The 14,219-nt window shown below is 44.7% G+C and overlaps 1 protein-coding gene across 3 annotated transcripts in view; it reads left to right on the forward strand.

Moving 5' to 3' along the window:
• Tenm2 (teneurin transmembrane protein 2) overlaps positions 1-14,219 on the forward strand; it is a 424,931-nt gene that overhangs the window by 286,359 nt on the left and 124,353 nt on the right. For 2 of the 3 annotated variants that reach the window (XM_050138699.1, XM_050138700.1), the window contains exons 10-11: positions 5,352-5,552; positions 7,313-7,498. In XM_050138699.1, the coding sequence (XP_049994656.1) occupies positions 5,352-5,552; positions 7,313-7,498 (387 nt within the window). The remainder of the gene's footprint in view (positions 1-5,351; positions 5,553-7,312; positions 7,499-14,219) is intronic. The other variant, XM_050138701.1, reaches the window with a different exon arrangement.

Genomic DNA, 14,219 nt, shown 5'->3' on the forward strand with positions numbered 1-14,219 from the left:
GGGCTCCCCGTATTGAAAAAAAAAAAAAAAAAAAAAAAACCTTCACCCAAAATTGGTAAACTGGAAGGAATGTTTTGTTTCACTCGTTAATCTTCCTCCTGTGTTTTCTCTCTCAATTGTCCTCTGCCTCTGTCTATCTGCCTGTATACTCTCCTCCTTGCCTTCCTTTCTTCTCCATATCTTTTGGAAAGCATAAATTTATGTGTGTGTGTGTGTGCTCGCACATACATGCACACAACATACATGTGGTGGCCAGAGTACAGCTTGCAGAAGTTGGTTCTCTTTTTTTAAAGATTTGTTTATTTATTATGTATACACTGTTCTGCCTGCAGGCCAGAAGAGGGCACCAGATCTCATTACAGACGGTTGTGAGCCACCATGTTGTTGCTGGGAATTGAACTCAGGACCTCTAGGAAGAGCAGCCAGTGTCTTAACCTCGGAGCCATCTCTCCAGCCCCAGGAGTTGGTTCTCTTTACTTACCGTGTGGGCTCTGGGGCTTGAACTTGCGTCCTCAGCTTTGGTAGTAAGCGGCTTGACCTGCTATGCCATCTTGCCAGGCCCCCTCTCCAGATCAAATCCCCTCTTTTCTTCTGTTTCATTTAAAGTCCTCTAATTGAGAGTTTCTAGAACTATCTAGAGAAAGGAAGCAAGGATTCCTAAGCTCGGCTCCCCCCCCCCCACACACACACACCCTCAAAGCAGACTTCTTGCTGTTATTATGGTTTGGTTACTTTCTTTTTGGTATTCTTGGGCCCATGCACATCTTTGTAACTATTTCAATAAAACCCCTTGTCCTTGGAGAGCAGACAGGCTTGAGAGACTGTGGGTCATTTTTGAGACCGCACCTGCAGCAAGTCAGAGAAGCAAAGCTATGCAGCTAGGTAGGACCTATGGCCTGATGCAACCCTAACCATCGTTGCAGCCCTCCTCCTCCTCGGTCTTGCCAGTGCTATCCTGAGATACACCCTGTAGGCTGCCCTTATAAATCCCCATTCCATTGTGTCTACAACTGTGGTCTCAAAAGAGTCAGCTTCTAGGACATTTTTCTTCTACAAATTTTCAATAGACCAGTCATAACACTCTTAGTGTCACCCAGAAATCTGGCCCCCCAGATCTCCCCTGCTTCATTCACTATGCATTTGTCCCTCTTTTAGGAAAGGAAACCTTCCTGTGCTTTTTTTTTTTATCATAAAACCAAATTGGGAGTTGAGGATGGAGGAAATACTGATTTAATAACTCTGCAGGAAAGGTTAAAGTTCCTGAAGATGAATGGATTACAGAAGGCAAAGGTGCATTTGCTGAAAACATGGAAGAAGTCAATGCTACAGCAGGAAAGGTTAAAACAACCTTCTGCATGGTATGGCTGGGCAGTAGCAAAGTACGGGGACAAGGAGGGGACGAGGCATTGTCAGACTTCGGGGTATTTTTTCTGTCCAGCAAAGACAGTGTATGAGCAGAATGTCAAGTGGTTCATGGACTGCCTTACTCTCCCAGGAAGTCTTAGGTAAATGTTCAGAGCGAATCAACCAGTGAAACAAGTAAGCCACGCGGAAGGCTGTAGAAGGATGAGTTCTCCCCTATTGATCTCTGCTGCCCAAAAACAATGAACAGAAAGGATGCACAGACTGATTGCAAAAGAGGAAATGGAACCAGGACGCCTGAGTCAGCACTTTTTCTTCCATTTAGCCTTTTCCTCTCTGATATTCATCATAGTCATGACGTTCGAATGCCTTACCTGAAATGGCAGTGGAATCAATAGCTACTGCACATGCTTTTGCTGCAGCGACATTGTTGCACTATTAACAAATCTGTGCAAGAAAATGAAAGGGTATCTTTGGAGATACAACCCGATGACGTCTGGGGAAGCGGGAAGGAGAAGAGAGGGAACTAACTAGTTTGTTTAAGTCAGCCATGATTTCATGTCAGCTTCATGGCTGAGTCATTTTTCAATGACGTTTAACTTCATAAACATAATTCATGGTTCTTTGGGGGTTCGTGGTACATACTGTTTGTAAAAACTCCTTTGGCCTCCTTTTCCATCCTTGGAGATGGGAAGGCATTCACAAACCCTTTCTGTCAAATCTACCCAAATGAGCTCTAATGACTTCAGCCTTCAGGAGCTGGTGTTTCAAGGGACAGGATACTTAAGTGAGCAAGACCAATGTCCTCCTTCTAAGTACAACTGTTTCTGTTTCTATTTATAAAGCTTCGTAAAACCACAGAGTCTCTCCTGCCTGTTAAAGACTCTAAAATCATGGCCAAAAAGACCATCAGATGGAATTGGAACCAAGTTTAAAATTCATTGTAAAACCATTCCTCTTAAAATTTGAATTTGGCTATTCTATCAGCCTCTGTAATTATAGCGCACCAAGGGCATATTTACTAATACCACTGACCAGAGAAAACATTGGCTCGTATTTCTAGATACTATAAACGGCCCTTTTGATGGCATTCTAGTACTGGGGTAATAAATCTTAGTGGCTTTTTCTCCTTTCTTCACACCATAATTCAGGACAGAGAAGGGAGCTAATATATCTGGCAGAAAAAAAAAAATCTTCTCTCTCTCTGTCTCTCTGTCTCTGTCTCTGTCTCTCTCTCTCTGTGTGTGTGTGTGTGTGTGTGCATATACTTTCATTATCTCTTAAGTTTTCTTATTATCTTATGTTTTCTTATTTCATCCTTTAAGGAAAAGATTATGATACATTTTAAATATTTCATTTATTGGTACCTCATCAAATGCTTTAAATGGTTAATTATAGACTGAGAGCATTTTTAGGCAAAAATATACAATGTATTTTATGGGTATTTTGATTTTGCCTTATTAGATGGCAATATCAAATGGGCGCATTAATTTTTAAAAAAAAACTATACTGCAAGGTCGCCTTTAGGAGAAGAATATGAACATTATTGGTTCTGGATGAGTAAATGCCGATGCTAAAGACATATTGTTTCCAAAAAAAAAAAAAAAAAAAAAAACAGCAGCTAGAGGTAGTAGTGCACACCAGAAATACCAGGACTTGGGAAGCTGAAACAGAAAGATCACAAGTATAAGACTGGCCTGGGCTGTATTATGAATCCTAGGCCTTCTTGTAATATATAGCAAAACCCTGTGTTGAGAAAGGAGGAAGGAAGGAGGAAAAAGAAGCAGAGAGAGAATAGCGCCATATCTCTTTCTAATCGGCCCTGGACATCTACTTTGCTAACGACACATGCTCACAGCAGTCTGTCATTGATTCCTACGTAAATTGTAAACACAGCATACGCGCTCCTCCATGCCAAGTAGGAAACACTGTAACTAGCACATGACTCCTCCATAAATGTCTCTGATGTGTTCAAACCTCATTTCAAACTTATGTACAGGTGCATTCCATCCCCTTGTGTGGAGCCAATTTGAAGGTATCAAAGGGTTTGCATCATCCAGAGTTCAATTCCCCCACCACATGAATTCCATTCTACAGTGACTATAACAATTTTAAGTAATATTATGTACATCTATAACTAATAATAAATCACTAAAATTCACCTTTCTGGGTGAAGGAAAAAGTCACCATTTTCCCCATGGCTCAAACAATTTGGAACCGACTTCCATAAATGCTATCTTCCTGAGAATATGGAATTCTCATAATGCTGAAAATTGGTTTTGCCTCAAGAGAGGGTTCTTCTTTGAGAGCTTTGTGGAACGTTGTGATTTCTAATAAATTCATAGTTCTCTGGTCTGACTCCCTCAGGACTAGGGAGTTTATGACATAGATCCTTTAAATGATGTCTTATTTAGAGTCACTGTATTGTCAGTATTAAAACTTACAGTACTGCCGGGTGGTGGTGGCACACGCCTTTAATCCCAGTACTTGGATGACAGAGGCAGGCAAATCTCTGTGAGTTCGAGGCCAGCCTGGTCTACAGAATGAGTTCCAGGATAATAAATAAATCAATAGATAGATAAACCTTATAGAACCATCATTTTATGCTTAAATAAGAAAGAAAGAAGGCACCCAACATAGCAGGTCAAGAGCTCCTATCTAAAGTGACCATCTCACGACTAAGGGACCAAAGGGACCAACCAGTCTTGCAAATTTCCATCTTGACGTTAAGCAAGGAGAGATGACAAGATATCCTCTGAGGATCTGAACCACAAAGTGGCACAAATGTATACAGAATGGCCGCAAAAAATTACACATGAAGAATTTAAACTAGTCTCCAGCTGTCTGTGTCCAGGAGATGCTAGAAGAGCTTCTTCAGTAAGTAGGCTGGATTTCAAATCATAGAAAATTTTGTCTCTCTCAAATAAGAAGACAAAAGTTCCACACTTTCCTGGACCACAGGCGGCAGCTCAGCCCTTTGCAAAAGTCTCACTCACCATCCTAACCCATATTATACAGAGCTGTCCTCTCCACAGGCCACGTGAACCTTCCCTAGGACCGTCCAAGGAAGCCAGTCCTCCTGCTGAAATACTGTCTACCTTAGCATGCAGGCTGACAGAGATCTAAGCTTTGAGAACACAGCCGCACAGTAAAGCCCGTATCCTTAATAACTGCCCCTAGCAGTTTGGCCTTGCTTTGACTTTATTCTGGCGCGATTGTTTTCAAATCCCCCCACATGTGTAGCCACCCAGATCTTGAGAACAGCCAAGGAATCAGAGCATAATACACATGGGGACAATATACACGGAATCTACTATGGACTTGCCAGTAGACACTCTTGGGGAGGGCCATTGTCATGGCCGACAACACTGGCCCAACCACACTACTCAGGACCTGTAGTAAGGATCGGGTCATGCACCTGACTTCACATCTTGCACTGTGCCGCCTCCCTCCCACCCTCACTAGGTGTGTTCTCAGAGAGAAAAACTAATTTTGAACAGAGCCTAAGTGGAACAATTATGAAAGTGACTCATTTAAGAGTTTTTCAGGTTTTCCTTCTAATCCTCCTTTCTCGTTTTGAAATCAAGGACTCGTGAGGTTAGAATGAGCCTCTCCGCCTTCTCCTAGAGGGAGGGTAATAGGGCTTGGCCATACATGCAGAAGACACTGCATGTATTTCCTGATCCTGCTGGGCATCAGCCAAGGTTGAAAGTGCAGCGTTTGAAAAGCAGGACGGTGCACCTTTCGATCTGTGAAGAATCTAAAACTGGTCTTGCTGACTGTGCCTGAGGAATTCCCTCGTGGCTCTTGGGTCTTCTTTACGTTTTGAGATTCGGTGCTCGAACATATAAAGTCCCTTTTTTTTTTTTACGGCTGTCAAGAGACTACATGAGTCATACGTAGGCAACTACATTGGCTTGTGTGGGTCAAGTTCAGCACCTTGGTGGCCCGTTGTTCATGACTGATCCAGGTCTCTTCTCTGGTTTCAGTTGACTGCTTGGATCCCACCTGCTCCAGTCATGGCGTCTGTGTGAATGGAGAATGTCTGTGCAGCCCTGGCTGGGGTGGCCTCAACTGTGAGCTGGCAAGGGTCCAGTGCCCAGACCAGTGCAGTGGGCACGGCACTTACCTCCCCGACTCTGGCCTCTGCAGCTGTGATCCGAACTGGATGGGTCCTGACTGCTCCGTCGGTAAGCCAAGAGATCGTCTCCTCACACACTCGATCCTTGTGTTCCATTGCCTTCTGGCTGGGGGAAAAATCTCGTCTTTACACTTGGGATACGAGGGACTTGGGTCGGTCCTGTGGTACCTTTCCTCACTCTCACCTCCTTAGCCGTGGAGTCTGCAGCCTTGGAGGATGAAACGAAAACTCAAATGATTGTGTTGGTGCCTGTCCCTCTTTGGTTCCATCACCACAAATGGATGACGGGCCCAGGAGGGTTGATTCTGCTTGCATTATAGGTTTTCTTGTGTACACTCCCTAAAGGTAGCAGCAAACAATACAGAACAATTCAGTCCCAGACAAACAGAATAGAACGTCCTATAAAACAGAAAGGAGGCTCCCTCGGGGTGTCGCGTGAACATGTTATAAAGCTCTGCCGTTCTCCGGCGACAGGGAAATAATGAAGTTACGCTGTACACTTTATTTTCCCTAAAACTAAGAGTGTGTGTCTTACTTCCCAAGTGACCTTAAAAAAAAAATAAAATAAATGGAACAGTTCAACAGTTCAAGCCGGTCCCAACCTTTCCAAGAAAGGTTCTGTTCACTGACGAGCGCCTATCCAAGCAAGCCATCACCATGTCGCCCCTTCCTGGGGCGCTGAGACAGCTGTCAGCTTGCCATGACAATCATAAAGGGAAGAGATGTGACGCTTTGCCTGCAATGAGGAAAGTAAAAAAAAAATCTTTCATTCCAAAAGAGAAAAGGGGGGTGGCGGGGAGGAAGAGAGTCAGCCCAGTCACCTCTGGCTTCATCTGCTGGTGGTCCTGACGACATTCTGCAGAGGATGGGGGGAGATGCAGAATCCCGGCCCCGAGTTCCAATAGTACCGCAGACACGCTGTGACTGTGAGCAAGTCACTGCCCATCCCAGTCTGGTGTCCCCTCCCGTGGCATGACGAGCCATGCCTCCCTGCCTCCCTCAGTGGGCTGCTGTAAGGATGAATGTCTGGCACGTGCTTGTCCTCGCGTGATAGGTCTGGAACGCCAGAGTGGATTATCTGTCTGTCTGTCTCCTCCCCCACCTCCCCCACAAAAGACTTTGAGCTCCTTGGAGAAAGAGGCTGTGCAAGCGCAGCATAATTGACAGCGGTTATCCTTGCCGTAGAGTGCTGATCTGGGGAACCCGTGGGTCTATAGGCTTGGGGACGGTGGAGCAGCATGGACCCCAGCAGGCTTCCGTGGCTTGGTCAGTTCAGGTGCTCAGTGAGGAAGTGCCCCAGCTGAATAGGGAGCCAGAATCCACCAGATAATTCTTTAGCATGAAGGGTAACTCCTGTTGGCTTAGCTGAAGGGCAGCCACGGTCTGATCTCCTCTCAAATGGTCTCAGTATCTAGAAGAGCTGTTGTCACACTCCAGTGAGTATCCAAACCACCCAGAGGGCTTGTTAAAGCGAATTGGTGAGCCCCTGCTCCTGACAATACATCTAATTGATCCAACGTGAGCACGAGGATTTGCATTTCTTTACATTTCTAACAAGTTCCCAGGTGACGATAATGCTGCTGGCCCAGAGCCACAAGTTGAGGACCACTGCTCTAGAAGAAGAAAAAAATAAAATAAAATTAAGTAGCAAAATGATTCCCCACCCAGCGAAGAGACAAACCTGCAAAGACGCTATGGCTACCAAGGCCTCTCTCCGGCCGGCTCTGGAGCCATGTGTGTGTGGTCTGGCTTCCGTGAAGGACTTCGCCCCGCTGTGGTGTTGAGCTGTAATCATTGTTTTTCTTCCAGAAGTGTGCTCAGTAGACTGTGGCACTCACGGCGTCTGCATCGGGGGAGCCTGCCGCTGTGAAGAGGGCTGGACAGGCGCAGCTTGTGACCAGCGCGTGTGCCACCCCCGCTGCATTGAGCACGGGACCTGTAAAGATGGCAAATGTGAATGCCGAGAGGGCTGGAATGGTGAACACTGCACCATTGGTAGGCAAACGGCAGGCACCGAAACAGGCACATATTGCTTTATTTTCATAAATCGTAGATCGGTAGTGACGGTCGCGCATTGCAACTGGCTGTTCCCTCAGGGACACGTGTGCTCCCCCCCCAACATCCCACTGCCTCTCCAAATCTCCATGGGGTTAGGGAAAAGGGGAAAGTGAGGTTCCGTCATTGGAAGAGCCTTTCCCTGTTTTGCAGGATTGCATTTTTGGGGTGGAAAGAGACCCAATCCGTTAAGAAACCTTATCCAAAGTGCTCCTCTTGGGGAGGGAGGAATGCACATGCATGGGAAACTGTTAGTGCCTGCAGCTGCCAAGCACCCTGATATGGCTGTGCCCTTGTTCCCTGCTCTGGCTAGCCGGATCCCTGGATCCCTGGTGCTGGTACCACTGTGAACCTGGTGTGGGGGCATGCTTGGTATACACAAGCCATCCAGGTCCTCGGATAGCCAAGTACAGCTGTCGTAGATCCAAGCACCCAGTAAGTTGACTCCTGAGCTTCCCCAATGCCACTGTCTCTAGGATAGGGCTCCACCTCTGGCCCCACTTCATTCTCTACTCAGCTACCACTCGTATATAAATTTCTTAACCGATAATATTTGTAAGCCAGAAATGGTGGCACACACATGTAATCCCAGCACTTCGGAAGCAGAAGCAAGCAGATCTCTGAGTTGGAGGTCAGTTTGGTCTGCAGAGTGAGTTCTAGAACAGCCAGGGGCTACACAGAGAAACCCTGTCTCAAACATCTCCTCCTCCCCCACAAAAATGGTAAAGGCCTGATCTTTGATATCTTTGGTTTGAAGTCAACCTGAACTATATATATCATGGCCCTGTCTCCCAAAAATAAATACATTATGGTTTTGAAGTTTCTACAGTTGAGGTTTGGTTTGGGGGGGGTTGGTTTTTGGGGAGGAATTTGTTTGTTTTTGGTTTTTTGCTTTGTTTTCCTTTTGGGGAGTATTTTTGTTTCTTTTGTTTTGTCACTTTGTGTTTGTTTTTCCAATCTTTTTGCCTGGGAACGCACAGGCTGCTCTGAAAGTATCTGATTATCTCTTTGGCGAAGGATTGGAAGCCAATACTTTCTTCTCTCCGATAGTTAGGATTACAAAGTAATCCACCCAACCACCCTTTTTTTAATCTCTCCGGATTTTGCTTTTGCTGCTTCTCTAAGTCTGTTGAAGGACTCTCCCACACCAGGCTGGATAACCTACTGGCATAGACCCTCCAGGGGAGCTCCAACCAAGCAGCTGCTTTCCTGCTTCAACTTATCTTTGATTCTAGCCATAAGTTTGGAGCCCTGTCCTCTATGCTAGCCCCCAAAGTCCAAATTGAGCATCTAGAGTGAGAGACAAGGAGGAAGATCTTGCGCAGGACTAACCAATGAGGTCAGACTCAGTTTCCCATGCTGTTCATTCGGGCAGTCAAACAGAAATTAAGTGAACTGATTCTATGTTCAACACCCCCACACACACACACACACCTCCATTCCGTTGAATTGGCCATCGGAAGGGCAGAAAGCTGATCAGGGTCACAACTATGGCACTGGGACCCTGCTGGGACAGTCCGTTGGCAGTGAATTGTTATTGCAATCTCTCAATGACGCTCCAGTTCCTGCATCCCCTGCAGCCACTCTCATCTCCACTCCCTGCCAGAGGCTGAGGGACAACCCACCAGACTTTCAGGGGAGGGATGTGCACAGCCCAAGACCAAGACAGTCCTCACAGTGGCTTCCGCTCTTCAGGGGTTTTTGCTGTACTTTTGCATGCCTGCTGTGGTTTAAATCAAAATTACTCCCCATCCTCACATCTTTGTTGCCCCATTGCCCCTCCCTTCTGGGAGCTCTTGCCAATCAACACCCCTAAGGAAGATAATCCCACAACTCTCGATTCATATGTTTCAACTTTGAAAGCCTCTTTCCCTGTCTGGGAAGTACAGGGCAGGGATAGTGTCTTCAGAGTGGAGCCTATGGGCTCTCACTTCTGTGCAACCTATGCTTTGTTCTCACGAGGGAAGAGCAGGCAGATCCCCCTAGGGCAAGTGTTGACCAGCTGTAGCCAAAGGGGTAAACCTGGCCTGCTTGGATTTTTCCTTGGCTTGCTAGCAAAGAACTGTTTCTGACAGTTTTTAAGGCTTGATAGAAATCCAGCAAAACAAAAAACAACAACAAAAAACATTTGCTGACATTTGACAATTCTATGAAATTCACATTTCAGTGCCCATACACAGGGCATTAGTAGAGGACAAACCATAACCAGTTCTTTGGCATATTGTTAGTTGCCAGCGACACCCCAACATTGAGCAATCACAACAGAAAATAAAAGACTCAGGAAACTAATTGTTATCAGTGCTTTAAAAAAAAAAAAAGGTGACTGAATTCTAAGTGAGAAAATTGCTTAAGCCCAGATGAAGAAAGAGGTGAAATGAAAGGCAGGTGGGCTACCTTGTGTGGAAGAGACACCACCAAGGACGGCTTGACAGATCTTATGGCCAAAGGAAAAGGGAGAAAACCCCCAGAGTGGATGTGAGGGAAGACCAAGAACATGAGCAGAGATGTCTCTGGAGCCTTTGAACTAGAATAGACCAATGGCATCTTTGATCTCAGTGGAGAACAGTGAGGTTGTGACTGGCAGGAGCACCCAGGCACTTGGGTCAAGCAGGCCCGTGGGTGCTATGGCCTAGCAAAGGGTGTCTCTGCTACTTGAAGCATTCAACTCAAGTTTCACATCTCAGCGATCTGACACCCATGAGTTCTTGAGGGATGTCAAGGAAGTGCCAATTTGTATGCAGCGTAATACTTCGAGAAGGAAGAGGTGCCGGCGCAGCACCTGATTCTGAATTAGGATGCCCAGTGATGTTAAGAGTCTCTTCTAAGGTAGTTGTTAAGATTGTGATTGCCAAAGCTTTGTCTTGGGAGAAATCAGGGCTCCTCAGCTTAGTTAATAGGACCTGTGTTGTCTCATCCTTGTTTTCTTCTCGGCGTTTTCTCAAAAGCAGCAAATGTCCCTTAGTTGGTGAGATTGGCCACTGAAAAGCTGGAAGAGGATCATAATTACTTCTCAAGCTTCCCGGCTACTGGCCCCTGGAGCTGCTTCATGGAGTTCTAGTCTTTTAGTTTGAACAGACATCCCTGTCATTTCATTTAAAGTAAATGCCACAATTTACAAGCCCAGACTCAGCCCTCCTCCTCAGGGAGACTGGCAGTCAGGGGAAAGAGAAGAACTTAGGTCCTTTCCACACAGAGCCTTAAATGCTATGTTTTGAAAGTAGAAAATAAATAAGAAGGAAATGGCACTGGCCAATAAACAGAGGGGTAAGACAGGAGGGTTGGGCGGCTGGCGCTGGGTGCTCAGGCTGTCTGCAGCCTGTTTTCAGAAGGTCGGAGAGGGATGGTTTCAGAGGAGTCCCTGCAAATAGTCAATGGACAATCCACACGAGCCTTTATAGGTTGCATTTATTTTTACTGAAGAAGCAATAAGATGTGGAAGGAAGAAAAGAAAGAGACATTGAAAGGGCAGACTTCCAAAAGTCATTCAAGAAGCCCCAGAGGCTCTCCATATTTGGTCAGATACATAGTTCCCAAATTTGTGACCAAATTATTTTTATTTGGAAATTTAGTGTGTGTGTTTGTGTGTGTTTATTGTTACAGATGTGGATCAAAAGTATAATGTGTTGGTGTTAACTATAAAAGCTAAATTACCTGCCCAACAATGAGTCTTACATTCACTCCTAACAAGTTAAATAGAAGGTCTAAAATCTATAGAACTGCACAGATGAGAATAGACTTTGAATCTAAATCACCAGACTTCATGTACATCTTTGGAATATATTAGCATTATTTGAGGAAGGTACAGTTTACTCCTATGAATAAATCAGAAGGCATATTGTGTGGTTAGAGGAGGTTTATTCCTTAAATGTGATTTTAAAATGGATTTCTTTTCCTATAAACTGCCACCTGCCTATCACCTGCCACCACCCCTTATTATTATGAAGGATTTAACATAAGAAAACCATCGGATGGCTATCACCCCACAGCTTGATGGAACTATAGAATTTTTATTAGGTCAAATCACTTGAACTATAGTAAACTCAGATAAGCATTTCTTATATAATAAAAAGGTGAATTGGGTGCTGGTATGTTTGACTGGCAGAATAGTTGAGAGAATACAAGGAGACACCAGCATCCCTATCGCTAGGGAAATGAGGGCAGTTATCTGTGGACAGTGCTCCGCTGTGACCCTCTTACAGGATGCAGGCCTCCATCCCTGCCTAGGGACCCAGTCTACCAACACTGTGCCTTCCCAATCTGGTGAGCTGTTGAGGATCCGGGAAGTGTATGCGGCAGTTATTCCAACCTGTGTATTTTACCTCTGTGGTCCTGACCTCTGCTCATGTTTCCGAATTGTGACAACTTGATTCTGGGGGCCACATGGGGCTGAGTGACCTGAGCAGGTGTCACATGTCAAACGAGTTTTCTTTTCCATCTATTGCACTGGGCCCTTCTATTTTTCCTCTTTAATTGGTTGGGGAAAGAAAAGGTTTCTTGAGATGTTAATAAGGATAATGAATCTTTACCCAAGGTAAAACCATCCAGGCGACAATGAGATGTGCTGATTAAGTGATTGTCATCAGAAGGAGACAGGGTCACAGTCCATGAGGGAGACAGTCGCAGAACAACAGGGAGCGAGCTTAGAGAAAAGCCACTGATAAAATTAGCCAACGTCACACAGAGGCAGCTGTCTTCACAACTCTTTCTACCTTCCACCCAAGTTAGGGAGATGGATGCAGCTCTTACCACCTCCCTTTTATAATGTCGCTATTACCCTTGGACATTGAGCTTTTATGACTTCAGTAAGTTCAAGCTGAGAGGAATCTAGCCCCTGTGAAGTCATCCTCACCACCATGGCCACGAAAGCAGCTGATAATCTGATTGGTTGATTAATCAAATCCTCCGGGTGCTCTTCTTGAAACTCTTTTCAGGATAGCTGCATGTTGTCATCTTCCTCTTTCTAGTAAAAACCTGAACATTTAAACCTTTTACTGTTAGACGTGAACTTTTAGGGCAGTGATTTCTCCCCCACGAATTGGCCAAATGCAAGCCTTCTATCACACATTAGGAAAGTCACGTGCCCAGACATCCCCTTTGGCTCTGGATCTCTATGTTTTCCATCCAAACCCAGAATGAGAAGTAGGAGGCAGAAGAGGCAGGGACATATTTTCAAGTCACCGTGGAAATATAAACTAAAATAACAAGAAATAACGACTTTACATAAGAACAGAGTCTCTTCTCTGACAGCATTTGCTCTCTTGTCTTAGCTGCTCAAGGAAGTCTTTTAGCATCACCTGGAACATATGTAATGGACACAAGCTTTGTCCTAATGCTGTGACCTGGTAATCCAGATTCCCAGTAAAAATATTTCTGGGAGGCTTCCTATGCAATCTAGTACTATCTAGCTGTGACATGGTCTCTTATCAAGAAGAGAGGAGGAAAGGGATTCTGGGGAGCTCAAATCATCTTTTGTACCACCTCCTGACAGTTTCAGAGGAAGTGGTCAATAATTGAGCCTGTAGCCGGAGAGGCAGGCACAGAGCCATCAAAAACATTACTATGTCTTCGTAGTGGTGACATGACCTAAGAACTCCATAGTTAGATGACTTTGTCATTGCATGATAGAGTTCTTGGGCAAACTTAGAGGATCTAGGTCAGTCTTCCAATGTGTTCTCCTAATGTAACATAGTTATAGTTATAGTTATGAAAAGCTATAGATATTGCTACCTACAAAACATTGTTTATAATGAACAGTTTTGATAAGTGGGAACATTTATAACAACAAAAATGTATAAACCAGCAACAATGCCATTTATTACAAAGGACTGTGTGCTATTCAAAATTACATGAGTTATTATACTTCTATTCCAATGATGAATAGTGGCTTTGCTTACTATAGCAACACCACACACATATGACTTATGAACATCTCTGATGTCATTGAGGAGAAAAATTTAATTCTATTATAATCTATGGGACCACCATCATGTATATGGTCTCTTGTTAACTACAATTTCATTGTATCACTAATGAAAGACACAAGACTTCACATAAATAAAGAATTAAACATAGTTCACTCTCAGGGCATAGGACCATTGGGTAGAGTCACCTGCAGAAAGACTGTACACCCCAAAGCAAACACGTGTAAAATCTGTTGAAAAGAGAGAATGAACTGTCCTAATTTGTACTGGGGTACTCAGAAGTTGATCTTTAACAGAGAGAATCAAGTCTGCAATTCCTGGATCTCTCACATGTATGCAAAAGGCAGTACATCGGCACTAGCACCTCAAAAGTTAGAAAGAGAAAGACAACCCTAGGGAGTTGAATTCCTGGGGATATTAATGATAGATCTCTCTCTTTCTCTCTCTCTCTCTCTCTCTCTCTCTCTCTCTCTCTCTCTCTCTCTCTCTCANCTCTCTCTCTCTCTCTCTCTCTCTCTCTCTCTCTCTCTCTCTCTCTCTCTCTCTCTCTCTCTCTCTCATATCACTCATTCCTCATGGCATCATGGAAAATGCATTGGCCAGCAGAGGGGGACATCTGTAGTCTAGGCTTGACTGTGACAAACATAGTTCATGTACCATAGAACATGTCTCCAAAGATCTCTAACCTCCGTTGCTTTGTGCAGGAATTGTTGCTATTAGACCATGTAGTTGTTTCCTAG

This window comes from Alexandromys fortis, unplaced genomic scaffold (genome assembly GCF_014885135.2).
Source record: "Alexandromys fortis isolate MF-2015 unplaced genomic scaffold, M_Fortis_MF-2015_v1.1 scaffold_11, whole genome shotgun sequence".
NCBI lineage: Eukaryota > Metazoa > Chordata > Mammalia > Rodentia > Cricetidae > Alexandromys > Alexandromys fortis.